Source organism: Cygnus olor, chromosome 18 (assembly GCF_009769625.2).
Source record: "Cygnus olor isolate bCygOlo1 chromosome 18, bCygOlo1.pri.v2, whole genome shotgun sequence".
Lineage (NCBI taxonomy): Eukaryota > Metazoa > Chordata > Aves > Anseriformes > Anatidae > Cygnus > Cygnus olor.
Window position 1 is genome coordinate 7,078,021 of NC_049186.1, and position 15,367 is coordinate 7,093,387.

General features: G+C 36.7%; 1 protein-coding gene across 4 annotated transcripts in view; it reads right to left on the reverse strand.

Moving 5' to 3' along the window:
- CA10 (carbonic anhydrase 10) overlaps positions 1–15,367 on the reverse strand; it is a 201,414-nt gene that overhangs the window by 109,762 nt on the left and 76,285 nt on the right. For all 4 annotated transcript variants that reach the window (XM_040530157.1, XM_040530158.1, XM_040530155.1 and 1 more), the window contains one exon: positions 11,489–11,631. In XM_040530157.1, coding sequence (XP_040386091.1) covers positions 11,489–11,631 — 143 coding nt within the window. The remainder of the gene's footprint in view (positions 1–11,488; positions 11,632–15,367) is intronic.

Below are 15,367 nucleotides of genomic sequence, written 5' to 3' on the forward strand. Positions count from 1 at the left end.
TGGGTAGAGGTCTGAAATAGTCCTAGATGAAATAGGACTAGATGAAATACTTAGTTAAGGCTAAATCCTTAGTTAAGGCAAAGTGTCTTCAAAGGAGCTTTTATGTGCCACCTCAGCACAGCTGTACTGCCCTTGGCATAGCCCTGGAAGCTGCTGTGATCTAAATTCATCTCTGCGATGTATTTCTTTGCACTGTTTGTGTGGCAGGGAACAGAGGACTGCAGAATGCAAGTAGAGGGATTTAAGTAGCAAGTTATGATGTTGATATGCTGCCGCCAGCTGCTTGCTGGGGCACAGTGGAAAGTATATGGGAGTGAAGGATATACTACCCATGCCTTTTTCCTACATATCCCAAGGAAGTCACAATTTGTCCTTATTAATCCCTGTCCACTTTTCTCCTTCCTGCCCCCAACCCCAATAAATATCTCTAATGGATCAATGTGGCAACATGCCATCTAAGTAAGTGTATTCTGTGCAACACCCTCTTCTGCTGAACAGCTTCCCTGAGACAGGTGGCACTGAACTGTTAAGTAAGTAAGTAAGAGTGCAGTAGATTTTTTTTTTCTTCTGTGTGGTGTGTCACAGGCTAGAGATTAGCACTACTTAAATTTATATGAAGGACATTTTCACCTTGGTACCAAAAGCAGTTTTGAAATAGTCAGACCTTGCAAATTCATAATAGCGACACTGAAACCAGGAGTCATCTTTCTTGAAAAAACAGAATTATCTTTTAATAGTCACTACAGATGCTCCAACTGTCTTGTGAAATGATCCCCTCAGGGAATATAAGCACCCAAATGAACTTTCTTCAGATAGTTTTAAGTTATGATGCAAGTTATACAGATTTAAGTTAAAGATAACTTTCCAGAAGCCATCCCTTTAGCCATTTTACAGCATTATTCAGAGCTGGGGCTGATGCAACAGAGACAAAACATAAATTCAGAAAATAAACAGTTTATTGACTTTCTTTACAGATGATGCTGTTTCTTTAGACTGATGCTTTAATCAAATGTCTTACAGTGAGTTTCTGGATTCTGAAAAATTCTGGAAAATAGACTGCAGATGAAATATTATATGCTTGTTCACTTTTATTTGACTGCTGAAATGATGAATGATAGGATACAGCCTTTAGGAAAAAGGTAAGGTGAGAGTCTCATACACGTACAGACAGAAAGATACATATAAACGTACTTATTTTTCTTTCAAGACAAATGTTGTAAACTGAGATAGGAAAGACAAATTGGATTCTAGAGAAAACTCATGAAAATGAGACTGTTATGTATTTGGGTTTTTCTACTGATGTACCAGAATTCTGCACTTTCTTCTTTTATCCAAGTTTAGAAAAGGAGACATCAAAAAATGTTTCTTTAATCATCTTCTCCATATTTGTCAGTTAAAACAGACTCCCTAGTGTTTTTTGGCAGACAAGTTTAACTTTTTTTTTTTTCAGTTTAGAAGCTAAGATTTCCATTGTCAGACTTAAATTGACAGTTTGGGACTGTGTATCGTTCAGGGACATGAGCAATAACTTGATAAAGAAGCTGGGTTTAAAACTATTTAGTTATAATTGCTTTCAGTTGAAAGGTACATACACTGAACTATTTATAAATTCAAACACTTACCTACATGACACAGAGGGCTGCCACACATCTTAGTAATAATACCATGCGCTATGATTTTCTGTCATTTTCTGTACAGGAACAGCGTATCCCAAATAAAAAAGGGTACATGCAAAGGATTATTTTCTCTTTCCAATTTCCTTGTACAGCTTGCAGTCCCCTGTAATATATACTGTCTCTTACATTAAGAACAATTTCTTGCCCCCAATTCGTGTACTTTTTCTTCCCCTGCTTCAGAATTATTTACTGATGTTTTTTTCTCAGCCTGTTGAGTGACACACAGGTTAAATACCCCTACTGTTTCACCATCCAGTTCCCAGTTGGACGAGGAGCTGCTGATCACAGATTTGTTTTTAATTATTAGACCACTAATTCACTGGTGATAGATAATTGACCATTGTTTCAGTTTTTGCCCTTACCCTCCTTTCTGGCATCAAATTCTAAAACACCTTGATTAATTCTCCTATCTATAAGCAAACTGCCCGCTTCACCCTTCAACAATCAGTGATTAACAGTATCAGGAGGAAGAACAACGAACTTGCACTTCTCTCTAACACTCAAAGTTCTGAATGGCATATCTGACTACCACAGCAATTTGTATTTCACCCTGACAGCAGTGTTATTTATCCTTGTCTTCACTAGCTTGCAGCAGAATTGACATGTGTCTATTATAAAGTCCCTACTCCAGTTGCAAGACGGGCAGAAACCCCTGCCAAAAATACGATGGTTTCTTGCTTACATTCAGTATAAAACAATGTAAGGAGATGTGACTGTGAGAACTGTTATCTGCTGTGCTTGAGACAAAAAACCAACAACTTTTAAAAGCACCAGTCTTGCAATTATTTTGTGCTAATTCTCCAGCCACAGAGCAGGTTTACTTGTCCTTAACTTTCTTAACTTTTATGTGAATGACCTGATGATAAATCTGTGTCAAACAGATTAGTTATTTCCTGATTGTTTCCTTATTTGAGATTGCTGCAACTCAACAAAAACACAGTTCATAACTTTAACCATCAGGGATGAAAGTGAGACCTAATGTACAAAACTAAAGAGAAACTTTTCTCCAGCTTCTTTACGGGCTGTGTCTGATTCCAGTTCATTGGGTGCTGGATCTCTTGCAGCTCACACTTCACAGCTGCAGCCAACAGGCCACAAGCTATTGCTGTGCCTGCTGTCTGCGTAACTATTTGGAAAGCTGACTTAGCACCTTTCACCCACAAACAGATCTTCAGCCAAAATGTATCTGCTGCCTACATGGGCAGCAGACACGTAGCATACATCATAGCCTCCTGTTCCCCCACATACAAACAGATTCCCAGCTACACTCCATTACAGAATTCCAGAGCAATTTGTTAATCATCTTCAGGAAAAATGGCTTGAATATAAACACATATTCGATGGGTGCAGGCTATAAAGGCTGAATGGCTAATAGCCTTGCCACCAACTGCCAGTGGTGAAGAGCCAAGTGCATAGTCAAGGTAGTGCCTTACATAAGCACTGTTTGCTATGCAATATACTCACCTGCCAACTAGGAAGCTGCAAAGCTCAAATGTTTGAACTTACATAGGAGAATAAACTAATATTGAAATAAGAAGAACTGAAGAATTATTTATGAACAGTTCAAAATAATTATTGTAAGTTCAAGTTGGCCTTACATTGATTACAAAGAGAAAAAAGAAAATCTGTGTTGGATGCTGGATAAATTATTCTCAAACGTTTAAGAAACTGTTGCAATGCTGTTTTTAAACACAGATAATGTTAGCTACATTGCTGTATAGTTATTTAAAATTCAGAATATATCACCTTCCTAAAGGACATTCATGGCACTGGTAGCAATATAACGAGTATCACACATTTGCTTAGAAAAAGAAGTCTCCAATATATATAACCAGGGATCATAAAAGCTTCTTTCCAAAGTGCAGTCTTTTGCCATTGAATTGAGAACAAAAAGTCATAAAGCTTTGAGGCCATGATTTACCAGGAGGGAAGGTACGTGGATTCTCATTAGTTCTGGTTGGCATGGAAAGTGTTTTGCTTTAATTGACCTAGTGGCAGCTGAAAAATAATCTTACATATGCTAGTATCTTCTCCATATATCTTGACTTTGATATGATTCATTCCCATTTATTACATCAGGTTGTCTGTAAAAAGCATTTATTTAATATTATTCCAAAAATATCTGCTTGTAAGAAAACATTATTATATTTTAATAGGTTTCAATATAATGTCATACATTAATTATTGTATGTTTTTAATGAAAAGAAAGAAAGGGAAGGAAAATGAAAGACAAAGAATGCATCTGAGACCAGGAAATATGTTTTAACAATGCTAAAATACAAACTGTATTCCATTTAAAGTACGTAGTGTTAGGAGACTTGTACACCTTTACTATGTGAGCAGTGCAAGAGAAAAAAAAATCTTCAGCTTTTCCATATAGTGGTTATAGCCTCAAGTACAGCATCAAGTACAAAGACAAGATATATGTTACTTTTACTTCTGCAAGGTTTGAAATAAACATCTAGGTTTATAAATAGACTTAAGAGCAGGATGAAATAAATCCAAATAAGATAATATCAAAATACAGCACAATGTATATTAGTAGATAGAAAAAGACCATTTAGAGCAAATTTTTACTTTTGAAAATTCCTTTGAATATATCAAAATATTTAGAAATCGGAGGCCAGCTGCTACTTCAGCCACCAAGGTACTTCTCTCCAAGGTACTAGAAACTTGAAAGCAATTTATTGGAAGAAATAATTGAGGAAGGAAAAAAGAAAGCGGTGGGCAAGACCTATGGCTAGTGTCAGTTAGCTCTGCTTCAGTAACAGCACTGACTCTTTCATGTTCTCATGGTTCTACTGTCCAATGTCCACATCAGCAGATCCCCTCGATGTTTCAGACAACATTACAAATTTTATCTAGGGTTTCATCAAATAGTCTCAAACATCCCATGAATGCTGCAGACTAACTACAATGTATGAGACGTATCTGCCCACACATTTGTTCAGTTAAGTTACTGCATGCTTAAATCAGCATAGGAGAGGGTAGATTTGCCCCCTTCTTGTATATGTACCTATGGCTTTTTCCTATTAATTACATGGGAAGTGCATAGTGCATACTACATGCATTTCCAGGTTTTGCATAACCACCTTTGCAAGGATACCATGGGTTGCTTTTAATTACTACATAATTGCAGCTGAGATACAGTTTGACATATCATTTGAAAGATGCTGCTGTCAAAATCAGACATCCTGAGATCCAAGCCAGGGTACCATATAGCTTGTGAAATAATCCCATTAAATCACTTCTTCCTGCCGTATCTAGGCTTTCCTAGGAAATTTCCCATGGCAGACAAGTGAGTTTGTTTTATGACACTGGACAAGATTAAATGGCAAGAAGAGGAATTGTATAGCAGCAACAAAACCTCCATACTATGAAGAAGCTGTAGAAATGCATTCCAGTGCCCTTTTACGACTCCTTCACGATGTCAGTGGTGTTCCACCATCATAGACAACCAAAAATTTAGGAAAACACAACAAGATGCACATCTGAGTTCCCACATATTCCAAATTAATTCAATCTTAAGATAGGATCACTGAAGCGATAAGGAAGCAGGAGACCCTGTAAAGAGACAGATCTAGAACCTAGATAAATGCTTTTTCCTAAGTACTTCTGAAAAGATACAATTTTTTTTCCTGTTCTAAACAGTGACGAGGACTAACAAACAACAGTTGCTTTAAAGTGCTAAGTTTTGTTTTATGTTCACTTACTAATATATCTGAGAACACGCAATGCTGTAGAAGTATTAGAAATTGTTTAAGCAGCAATACTGTATCACATTTTTTATTCATTAAAGTTTTTGATGTTTGCATCAGACTTTTGACTTTCTAAAGCCACTCTAAATCAAAACATCATATTAGTAAGCTCTCTAAAAATTCATCACAAATCAGTTTACAGATGACATTGATGTCTTATTGCTATCCATTCCTCCTGGACCATTTCTAACAATTCATTTTTTATATTCCTGCAGTGCTGAAATATGGTTCACACCAGTATCTGTCCTTTTAGTAATCACCAAAGCAAAGCTTGGCAGTTGTCATATATTGCACTCTTGAGAAAAATGCTAGTAATACTCTGAATTGATTGATCAGTGTGGAATCAGAACTAGCTGGCAGAGAAACCATTAGCTGATTTCAATTCATAAATCTCTTCTCTCCCACCCTATTTTAGTTTAGAAACTGCTAAATATTACCATTATCTTGTGATGCATAGGATGAACCCATTATTTATAAATATATTAATTTAACTAATGTGTGATTGCATTCATTAATGCCCTTATAAGTAGGCAGACTTATGGATTTTACCGAGCAACTTTCATTTATGTACACTGAGCTAGCGAATGTATCTAACAGCCCTTGGCCAGCAGACATCAATCTCTTCATCTCCCCAGAGGTCAAAATCAGGCACAACGTTCTTCCTTGTCTTAAAAATAAAGTGATTTTTTTAAACAGAACTTTACCTGCTGTAAACAACAATTTAAGTCCTCCAGCGTGACCTAAAATGATTAGTAACACAGGGCATTGCTTACATGACAAGGTTTAATTAATTGGCAGGGATTCAGTGTCTAAAGCAAATGCTGTTACTTAACATGTTTTAGGAGAAAGAAAAGAAAAAAAGTATGGCCAAGAACAGGTGAAAAACTGCTAGTTGGTTAAAAAGATTTCCTGAAGAGATCTTAACATCCCATCAATAGAACTAAGTGCACTATCGCCAAGTACTTAAAAATCTAAAGGCAGAAGTGGCATACATGTAGTTTGAAGGTGAGTGTGAAATTACCCACTGGAACTTACAGGGAACAAGTTTTGGGGGAACAAAGGCAGAGATCTTGGAGAAGAGAGATGCCAGCACTGGTGAATGAAGGAGGAAATCCCAGCAGAGGACTAGCTCAGTGCAAAATGAGGAGATTTGTTCATCTGCTACTAGTAGTAGTACACACGTGATGGTCCAGAAAGCCCTGCTTTATAGACTGAAATCCATAGTGCTTGCTGCCAAAATGGCACGAGCCTGCAGCAGCTCGGCAGCAAAGTTATTCTGTTGTACTGTGCTAGTTGCCTTGGTGTTTATGTGAATCCAAAGAAAAAAAGTAGAGAAAGTAAAACTGTATTTTCCTTTGTGACAGAGTAGAGAAGTGTGATTTGCATATTAATAAGGGTTTGTATTGTTTATTAAAAAGGGCTGTTTATCTGAAAAGGGCTGCATGTTAAATTCACTAAAATGGATAATCAAGAGACAAATCTGGGCCTGAGAGAGAGCTGAAATGTTGGGAGTTTCCTCAAAAGCAGCATTTCTTTGGGGGAATTTATCTGCATGTAAACTCATTAAGTATCTTGTGCTGAGATTCTGGATCTTGAAATCCAATTAGCTGTACCAATGATATTCAGCCTTGAGGACCTGAAAAGCCACTTTCTCAGGAAATGGAGAAGCACAAACATACAAAATAACACAGCACAATTCATCTGACTACTCTTGAATTGTAAATCGCATGAGTTGATACTGCACTGCAATGGTTTAACAGCATATAAAGCAACATACTGTTGCTCACTGCATCTGTACTGTGCAAATTGGATCAAAGATATATTTGGTAAATTGCACTGCAATCCCATTTGCTTCTGAATGGATTGGGAAGAAGTTTCTTCTCAGCCTCAGGTCAGAAGTATCAACCTACCTGCTGGGTAACAGGCCACAGGCTCGTGGTAGGCTGTGGAGTAGGTAGACAGTAATGTTCTTCCTTCATACTCTCCTTTTAGACCATTCCTTTTCTTTAGGAACACGAAAATATATATATATATATTTTCCCCAAGTGGTCTAAAAAAATGCAGGAATACCTCAATACAGTTTACTAAAGCGTCTTCCACTACTAATACTGAAATAAACTAAACTCTCTGTTGAAAGAGGCTAGAAAGGTGAGAATGTGAAGTGGAATTCTCAGTCCTGATAAACTGAGTAATGGAAATGGTTCGGAACAGTTTTGGTCTGTTGTTATAGAGATTGAGAACTAAACAGGTAACTGGTTTACAGAAATTAAGCAACACTCTCCAGCCCCAAAAAATAAAGCCGCAAAAGAAACCAGTGGTAGGGAATGAAAGTTCAGAGGAAATACTAGGTGTGTGAGCAAGTTGCCCAGCTGTACGTTACTTGAATTGCTCTAGACTGGGCTTGAATTCTGTTCCTGGGGTTGAACCTCTTCTGTTCTTTCTTAAGTTAATTAAAAAAGTGAAGAACACAAAGTAGAAATGTGGTTTTCAAAATCAGAACTCAAATAAAAACGATTTCTATGTTAATAGAAGAAATCTTTGTTAAAAATTTGAAGTTACTGTTTCAAGAGTAACTGGTATGAAAACTTCCTTCCCTCTAGCTGCTCTCCTAAGGCATGACTCCTCCAGCTCCCTTTTCACAAGCCATGTATAATTTTGTCTCTGTATGCAACTACCTGTCTCTTGTGTATTTAAGCTAGTTTATTATAAATTTGATTTCAAACCATATCAACCACCTTTTTTATTTATTCATCATTTTTCTTAGGATCAGTTCCATAAATTTCTTTAGTGTACAGCATAATCAGAGTAAAGTCTTGTCTAAGAAATTCCCTGGCTGCTGTACCAATTGGTTCATTGCCCTGAAACTGAAGTGCTTCAGCCTAACTGAAACACACCTCAGTTTTTAACGTATAAAACACATTACCAAAAAAGTGAGCATAAATATACTACCTGCGAAATCAACTCCACACTGAAGCCTTAACTATGAGAAAAGATTTTTTAAGGCATCAAATTGCAATCTTTTCCTTAAAGGAGAATTTTGATTCAGCCATTTTAGAACTATCTCTAAAATAGATTAGCCATAACTAGAACAAATCCTGTTCTCATAACACAATAGAAAGCTATCACTGCTTGACAGCAGCAGGATAACATTTGTAAGATAAGAATATCTCATTACTGATATAACATCTCCCAGGCCCTTCATGCTTCTAATATTTTATTAATAATCAGACATTTGCTTCATCCTGAAATGGGATAAAAACCAGTTAAATTCTTAGAACTGCTGAAGGCATTAAATAGTCTGAAACTCCTTGCTTTGATTCACTGACAATGCCCATGTAATTTTTTTCTTGACTTTTGCATTATGTCATACTGTAGTTTATAAAGAACCTGAAAAACGTCATTCTTTACATACATAGCAAAATTGATACAGCTTTTTTTTTTGTATCAAAATGAAAAGTCTCAATGCATTTCTGTGTATAAAGCAAAACGTGCATATTCCCCTGAAATTTGGACCATAGTTGGGAGCATTACTGTCCTTCAGTAAGTAACAATACCACCATTTTCTCCTTTCTCTGACGAAGTTTACATCAATTCTGGTCTATGTGCACATGTACCACCAGAAGCTCAATGGGAAGTACATCTACAACTTCCTCGCGAGGGGGAGTGGAGAGACAGGTGACCTATTCTCCGTTATCACCAGTGATAGGACCCGCGGGAACGGTGTTAAGCTGAGGCAGGGGAAGTTTAGGCTAGACATCAGGAAGAGGTTCTTCACCAAGAGGGTGGTTGCACACTGGAACAGGCTCCCCAGTGAAGCAGTCACTGCACCAAGCCCGTCTGAATTTAAGAAGAGATTGGACTGTGCACTAGTCACGTGGTCTAAACTTTTGGGCAGACCTGTGCAGTGCCAGGAGTTGGACTCGATGATCCTTATGGGTCCCTTCCAACTCAGGATATTCTATGATTCTATGATTCTATACAGAGCAAATTCCCATCTCACATTTTTTTCCAGAAGAAATCTAATTTGTCAAGACAACAGGAGAAGATAAATGATTTTGGAATACCTTTTGTTAGTCTCTGCTAGTTCCAATATTGTAAGTCACAGTGCTTTTTCATTTGCATTGCTCTGTGTTACAGAGACTGAATAAAAGAACTGTCCACATAGAATAAGCAACAAATCTTTAAAATACCATTTTAAATATGCCCACGTAGGGGAAGAAACAAACAAAACAGAAAAATTAGGAACTAATGATTGTTTCCAAGTGTACTAACAGGCTCTACTAGGAACAAGATGTTTAATTTGTAAAATAATTTGAGAATTGAAAAATATAAACCCTCCAGTTGGATGAACAGAATTGATACATCATTTTTTTGAGGATTGCTCTTAAACTTCCACACTGTGAATGTATTCTTTAGTAAAAAAAAATAAAATCATTAAGGATAATCAAATTAATTTCAAATTAATATTTCACTCGGCATGGTAATTTTGGAACAAAGTATATCTCAGAAATGGAAGTGGCTGATTCTTTCAGTGCTGTCTGCTAAAATTTGTCTGCACCCCTAATTTTTAGTAAGTATAATTCTTTAGTAAACATAAAAGGGAAGAATGAATTAGTACCTAACCTCAGCGATGCAGAAAATCATTTTAAGAACCATGTATGTAAAACGTCCCTAAATATGCTACTGGTATGAACAGGAGACTATTAAGAGTGAAACATACTTGGGATCCAAACCTGCTTTCATTGTTTAGATTTCCTAACTTGCCACATTTTTTTTATGTTATACACTGACATATAAAAGTTTTAATTCTGCTTATTAGCTCTGAGTCAGCAAGCACAAATGCACATACTTGAGTGTTTTTTAAATTCATAGCCATAAATAATTTCTGGTGAATTACTTTGACCTATATGCATGTATTAGCACAACACTGCAATATCTGAGTTGCAAAAACTTGTAGAAACATCACTGAACTTGAGTTTTTTACTACAATAAAAAACTTGTACAAATTTTAGCTTCTACCATAACTTAGATACAGTATAAAAAGATCACTAATGAGGACCTATCAGTAGTATTCTGGTGTGTACACATACCTCAGACACCAATCTCCACCTGTTTGAACAGCATGTCTAGGTTCCTGAGCCACAGGTAGACACATTAGCTAACCCAAGATGACTGTGGTTGCACACCTCATTTTTTTAAGATAAACTTCCCAAATCTGTTTAAGCAAGATAAGGTTTCTATATACAACATTTAAAAAGTATTATTGGTCAGAAACAGAGCTTAACAGACTAGTCAGCCATGTCAGTCACTTTTCAACAAGGAATTACCATGCTGATTTTATCTGAAAAAAAAATTTTTAAGCTGAGAAAGTCTTTGTCAACCTAACGTTTCCATCTGATCCAATATCTTTGGAGATTTACTTATGACCTATTAAAATAAATGTCATTTTATTTTCTAATTAATGTATGTCAGGGTATGTCCAATAAAAAAAAAAAATCTTCCTATGAGTCTAAGTGACAATACTCTCCAGATAACACAGAAACTAGGTTATTTTTTGAACATGTTTATCCGCTTGTCCTGTGCCTGGATATGAATCACATAGTTCCCTTTATTTCTTAATACAAATAAAGTCATTCATCCCTTCCTACCCCTTAACATGATGTTACTGCAATGTTATCCTGATTTAGATGAATAAAAGAAGGTTCTGGCCATCTTAAACAACACTTTTAGAATAATGGCTTTAAAATGCCATTCAGGGTGAACACCAGATTTAATTACAAACACGCAGTTTCTAAAAGTGAGATGCTTTTCTTCCAGACAGCAGAGTTTCATGTGAAATTATAAATATGGGCTAGAAGACATCTGAAAATGTACAGTTGCTGTCTCTCCAATGGTGAATGAAATTGAACAATTTGCAAAGGATTATGTTGCTCTTATTCTGCCTCAGATCCGACTGAGACAGAAGTGTAAATGCTTTGGAAATATAAAGTACAGCTAATGTTTGTAAGTCTATTAATGTCTTGTTTTTATACCAGAACATGATAGAACACCTACCTTTCTTCCCCCTGTGTTTATGCGAAGTGGTGTTAAGAAGGGATCAAAAATCATATGGCTGGTTTCAATATTGACAGGTGACTGTCTTTTCCCGACAGAGCAAAGATTCCAAGCTGAGTTCACCAAACCCCAAAAGGAGGGAACTGTAAAACAAAAAAAGTGCAAGTTCAAGAAAAGTCTGGAAAAAGTAGAGAAATACATGCAAGGCAGATAGCCAGACAATTAAACTTGTCATGCTCTTTGCATGCACACATTGGAAGTGAACACTGGCAAATTCATCTAGCACTTGATATTTAAAACTTCCTACACAAAGACCAAAATATATTGTTTCATATATTTTTGTATCAGGAAAGAAGGTGTAATTTTTTTGCCTTTATGAATGTACCTAGCTATAGTCCCAGATTCAATTATAAATAGCTTCTTTGTTGTCAGTCTTATAGAATATTTACTTAGCAATAGGTATGTGACTCATTTGTCCTTATGCTAATTTTACACACGTACTATGTATCATTGGACTGAAACCATTCCATTTTACTCAACTTCTTAAAAGTTTTTATATTTAGTAGAATTCATTAAAAAATACAGCTTAATTGTAGGAGAAACGCACAGTGTGGTCCCAGAGAACAGGCCTGCTCTCTAGGCAGGTTCTGTTCATTTCTATTCCATTCACCCAAGTCTTTCTTAAGTCAGAATAGGATCTAAAAAAAAATCTTGTTGGAAAAGCCATGCTCTGGTGGTGATAGTTCCTTCCCTGTATGTGCAATGGTTTGGAACATGGAGGAACCCCGACTTTTGACAAGCTGAGTTACTTTAAAAGGTTCTGTGTCCCTGATTGGAAAAGGAAGAAATGTGATCTGATTAGCTATATACTGCTTCTCATCAGATAACTGCAGGTTGAAGGTTCCTATTGCATCTAATCTGCAATTTACAGACAACGTCAGCCTCTCATTGGATGCTGAAAAAATCCTGACTAAATGAGCAATAAGCAACTAATAAAATACAGGGAGACAGATTCAAACTTAGGTGCACACTTTATCCCTATCTAAAGTATATAAGGCAACTTTGACTTTATCAGAATTATTCTGTGTGGTTTCGTGTAGCAGGTGGGAATTTCAGTGGTGCTCATTTGGCTGTTCTTTGTTGGTTTTCTTTTTTCTTTTTATGTTTTGCTGAAAGTTTTCTTAACCTTCGAGCCTCTCAGCATTCTTCTAATCAATTGTGTGACAAAGGCTACAAACCCAGGCTGGGGGAAGGAGCCTGTGGCTGAGCCCCTGGGGCAGAAGCACAGGTGTTTTGCCTAGAGGGTGGAGCTGCGCACAACCCATCGCTGCTTATAAAAAGCCTTCTGGTTACTACAGCCTGCTGTTTGGAGGACTTTGTGGTGTGAATACTTGCTTCTGCCTGCAGTTTTTGGTTACTCTAGTGAGAACCTACTTGGAGCGTTGCTTGGATTTGACCCAGATAAGTCCATTTGCAGTGGACTTAATGCATTGGGAAGGTATTTCTTTGAGGGGAGACAGGAGGAAAATCTCTTCCAAGTACTGTAGCCTCAGGACAGTGGCTGATACTTGTGTTTTTGTGTTATACTTTATAGAACAACTCATTTTTTTTGCCCTCAAAGTTTAATGTTGACCCAATCAAAGTTTAATTTTAATCTGTAAGTTAGTATATAACTTTATGTCTAACTGTGCTACAAAAGTAAATAATCTTTAGGATTTCTCAGGATGTCGTTGCACAGCAAAGCTCTAGCTTAAGTATCTACATAGAAGTGATGAAAAGTGTTTTGCAGTGGAGTATCAGCCTATTGCAGTAGCTTACAAGCTATTGTTCATAGATGTTACTTCTTTTACAAAATTCCTGAAAACTCTTTTTTCAGTGAAAGCTTTTTCTTTTTTTCTACTAGTCTCTAGTCTGTGCACCTGCACCTCCTCTGTCTACTCTACTAGTCAATTTCTACTTCCATGGGAAATTTAGGTAACCTCAGGAGTTTCCAGAGTATACTAAGCAATAGCGGTAATGCGCTGAAAATGAATAAAATAAATGTAGTACAGTTTAAAGTAAAACAAAGTACATTTCATTATTTGTGTGCCCTTTTTTTTTAAGGGAAATACCATAGGATCTCAGCATGGATTTCATCAGAGAGAAAATACCTCATTATGCAGAGGCCTAAATTAAGTCTTGCTTAATTGAGATGGTCAGGTTTACCTTGATAGATCCCACTGTGGTGTTAATTCAAACAAAATATTAATGATGAAACTGTAGAGCTGTAGGTTCAAGAGAGAAAACATTCAAAAGGAAATATATTACTGAGATGGTTTCTAAAAATCTTTTGGGCAAGAATACTTCTGGTATTGTTAAAAGTGTGTAGTTCTTTAGCAATCCTTTTAGAAACAAACAAGTCAGACATGGTAAGGGCAATAAAATGGTAAGCTAAATAGGGCAGTCCATTATCTTCAAGTTTGTATTACTTAAAGAACTTATGATGTAACTGAGATTGTCCCAGAAGAGCCATGATGGAAAATATCTTTTATGAGTAGATATTTCATAATGTCCCTTCTGGTCCTGACAGGTCAACTCTGCATTCTGTGCACTGCTGGTCATGCTGGCCCACTGCTGGGAAGTCAAGGAGGTGGAGCTCTGACTTGATGCAGCACAGAGAAGGTTAGTCTTGTCACCCAGACACATAACTTTGTGCTGTTATCTTTGATGTCTTTCTAAATGCCTGGGTAGTTTATGCTTGAGCATCTCCTCAAGATGTGCTTGGTGCTATCTCTATTATATACGGTTGGACGGAAAGTACAGTAATGGTAAACTTTCCTCTGTGATCAGAAAGACTTTGCTTATGCTTCAAACAAAGGTTAATTAGGGAAGACTGACCTAAGTGTGCACACCTAAGTTAACTAGTGGATGGGGATATCATCCAATATTAATGTCTAATTATATTCAATTGAAGTAATTAGTGTTGCTGCTTAGATGCTCAAAGTAATAGAAAAGTATTCAGAACCACGATGGAAAAATCCCAGCAGTATTCATGTAGAAAACCAAGGCCTAAATTAAATATAAGTACTGAATTAACTGATTAGCCTAAAGAAATTAGTACCTGAATTTAGGAAAACATAGCAAAATATGCATTATTCTATTATTCCAGGTTAACTATCAGGGAAAGTTCTACTAGAGAGTAGGTCATTAATGAAACAGTACCTCCTTCATCACCATTACGTGCATTGTATTTCCATAAATATCTGGTCATGTGTGAGTGGGAATACGCTGCATCTTTTGTGTGGACCTCTGAAGCATTCTTGACAGCAGCCTGGCTCCTGTGCTGTCCAGCAGCTGCTCTTATAAGTTAGTTTGCATGCAGCCCACACAGGAGTTTACAATCTCATTTAACAAGGTTCTCCAGCTACTGGTCATTCTGCCAAAAGTTTCAGTATATTGATCATGTCATCTCTGCCTTTGTCTATAAATCCTCCTAAACTTACGCTGCTTGAGCTCATTTCTCACAAACATGTTACACAGATATGAGGTGACAAGTTTTTGCCTGACCAGTGTCATGCCTTCAACCTTCTCATAACAAAGAAAATTGGATAAATTCAAAGTCTATTTACTTTGTGTTTGTGCACTATGGACAACAGGTTTTGTGTGTGTTATGTGAGGAGGAGGTGAGGGGATCACATTTTATTATACCTATGCAAAAATTGCTGATATCCTTATTCATAGCCTGGATCTTCTTGCAGCTGCTAGTTTTTTCAATTTACTAGGAACGAGTTATATTGAGATATATGAAAATGCTCTAGTATCAGCATGACACGATAGAATGAGGGATTCTGATGGCTTTCACCAAAGTTATGCATAACAACAGTGAAATAATAGCAGCTA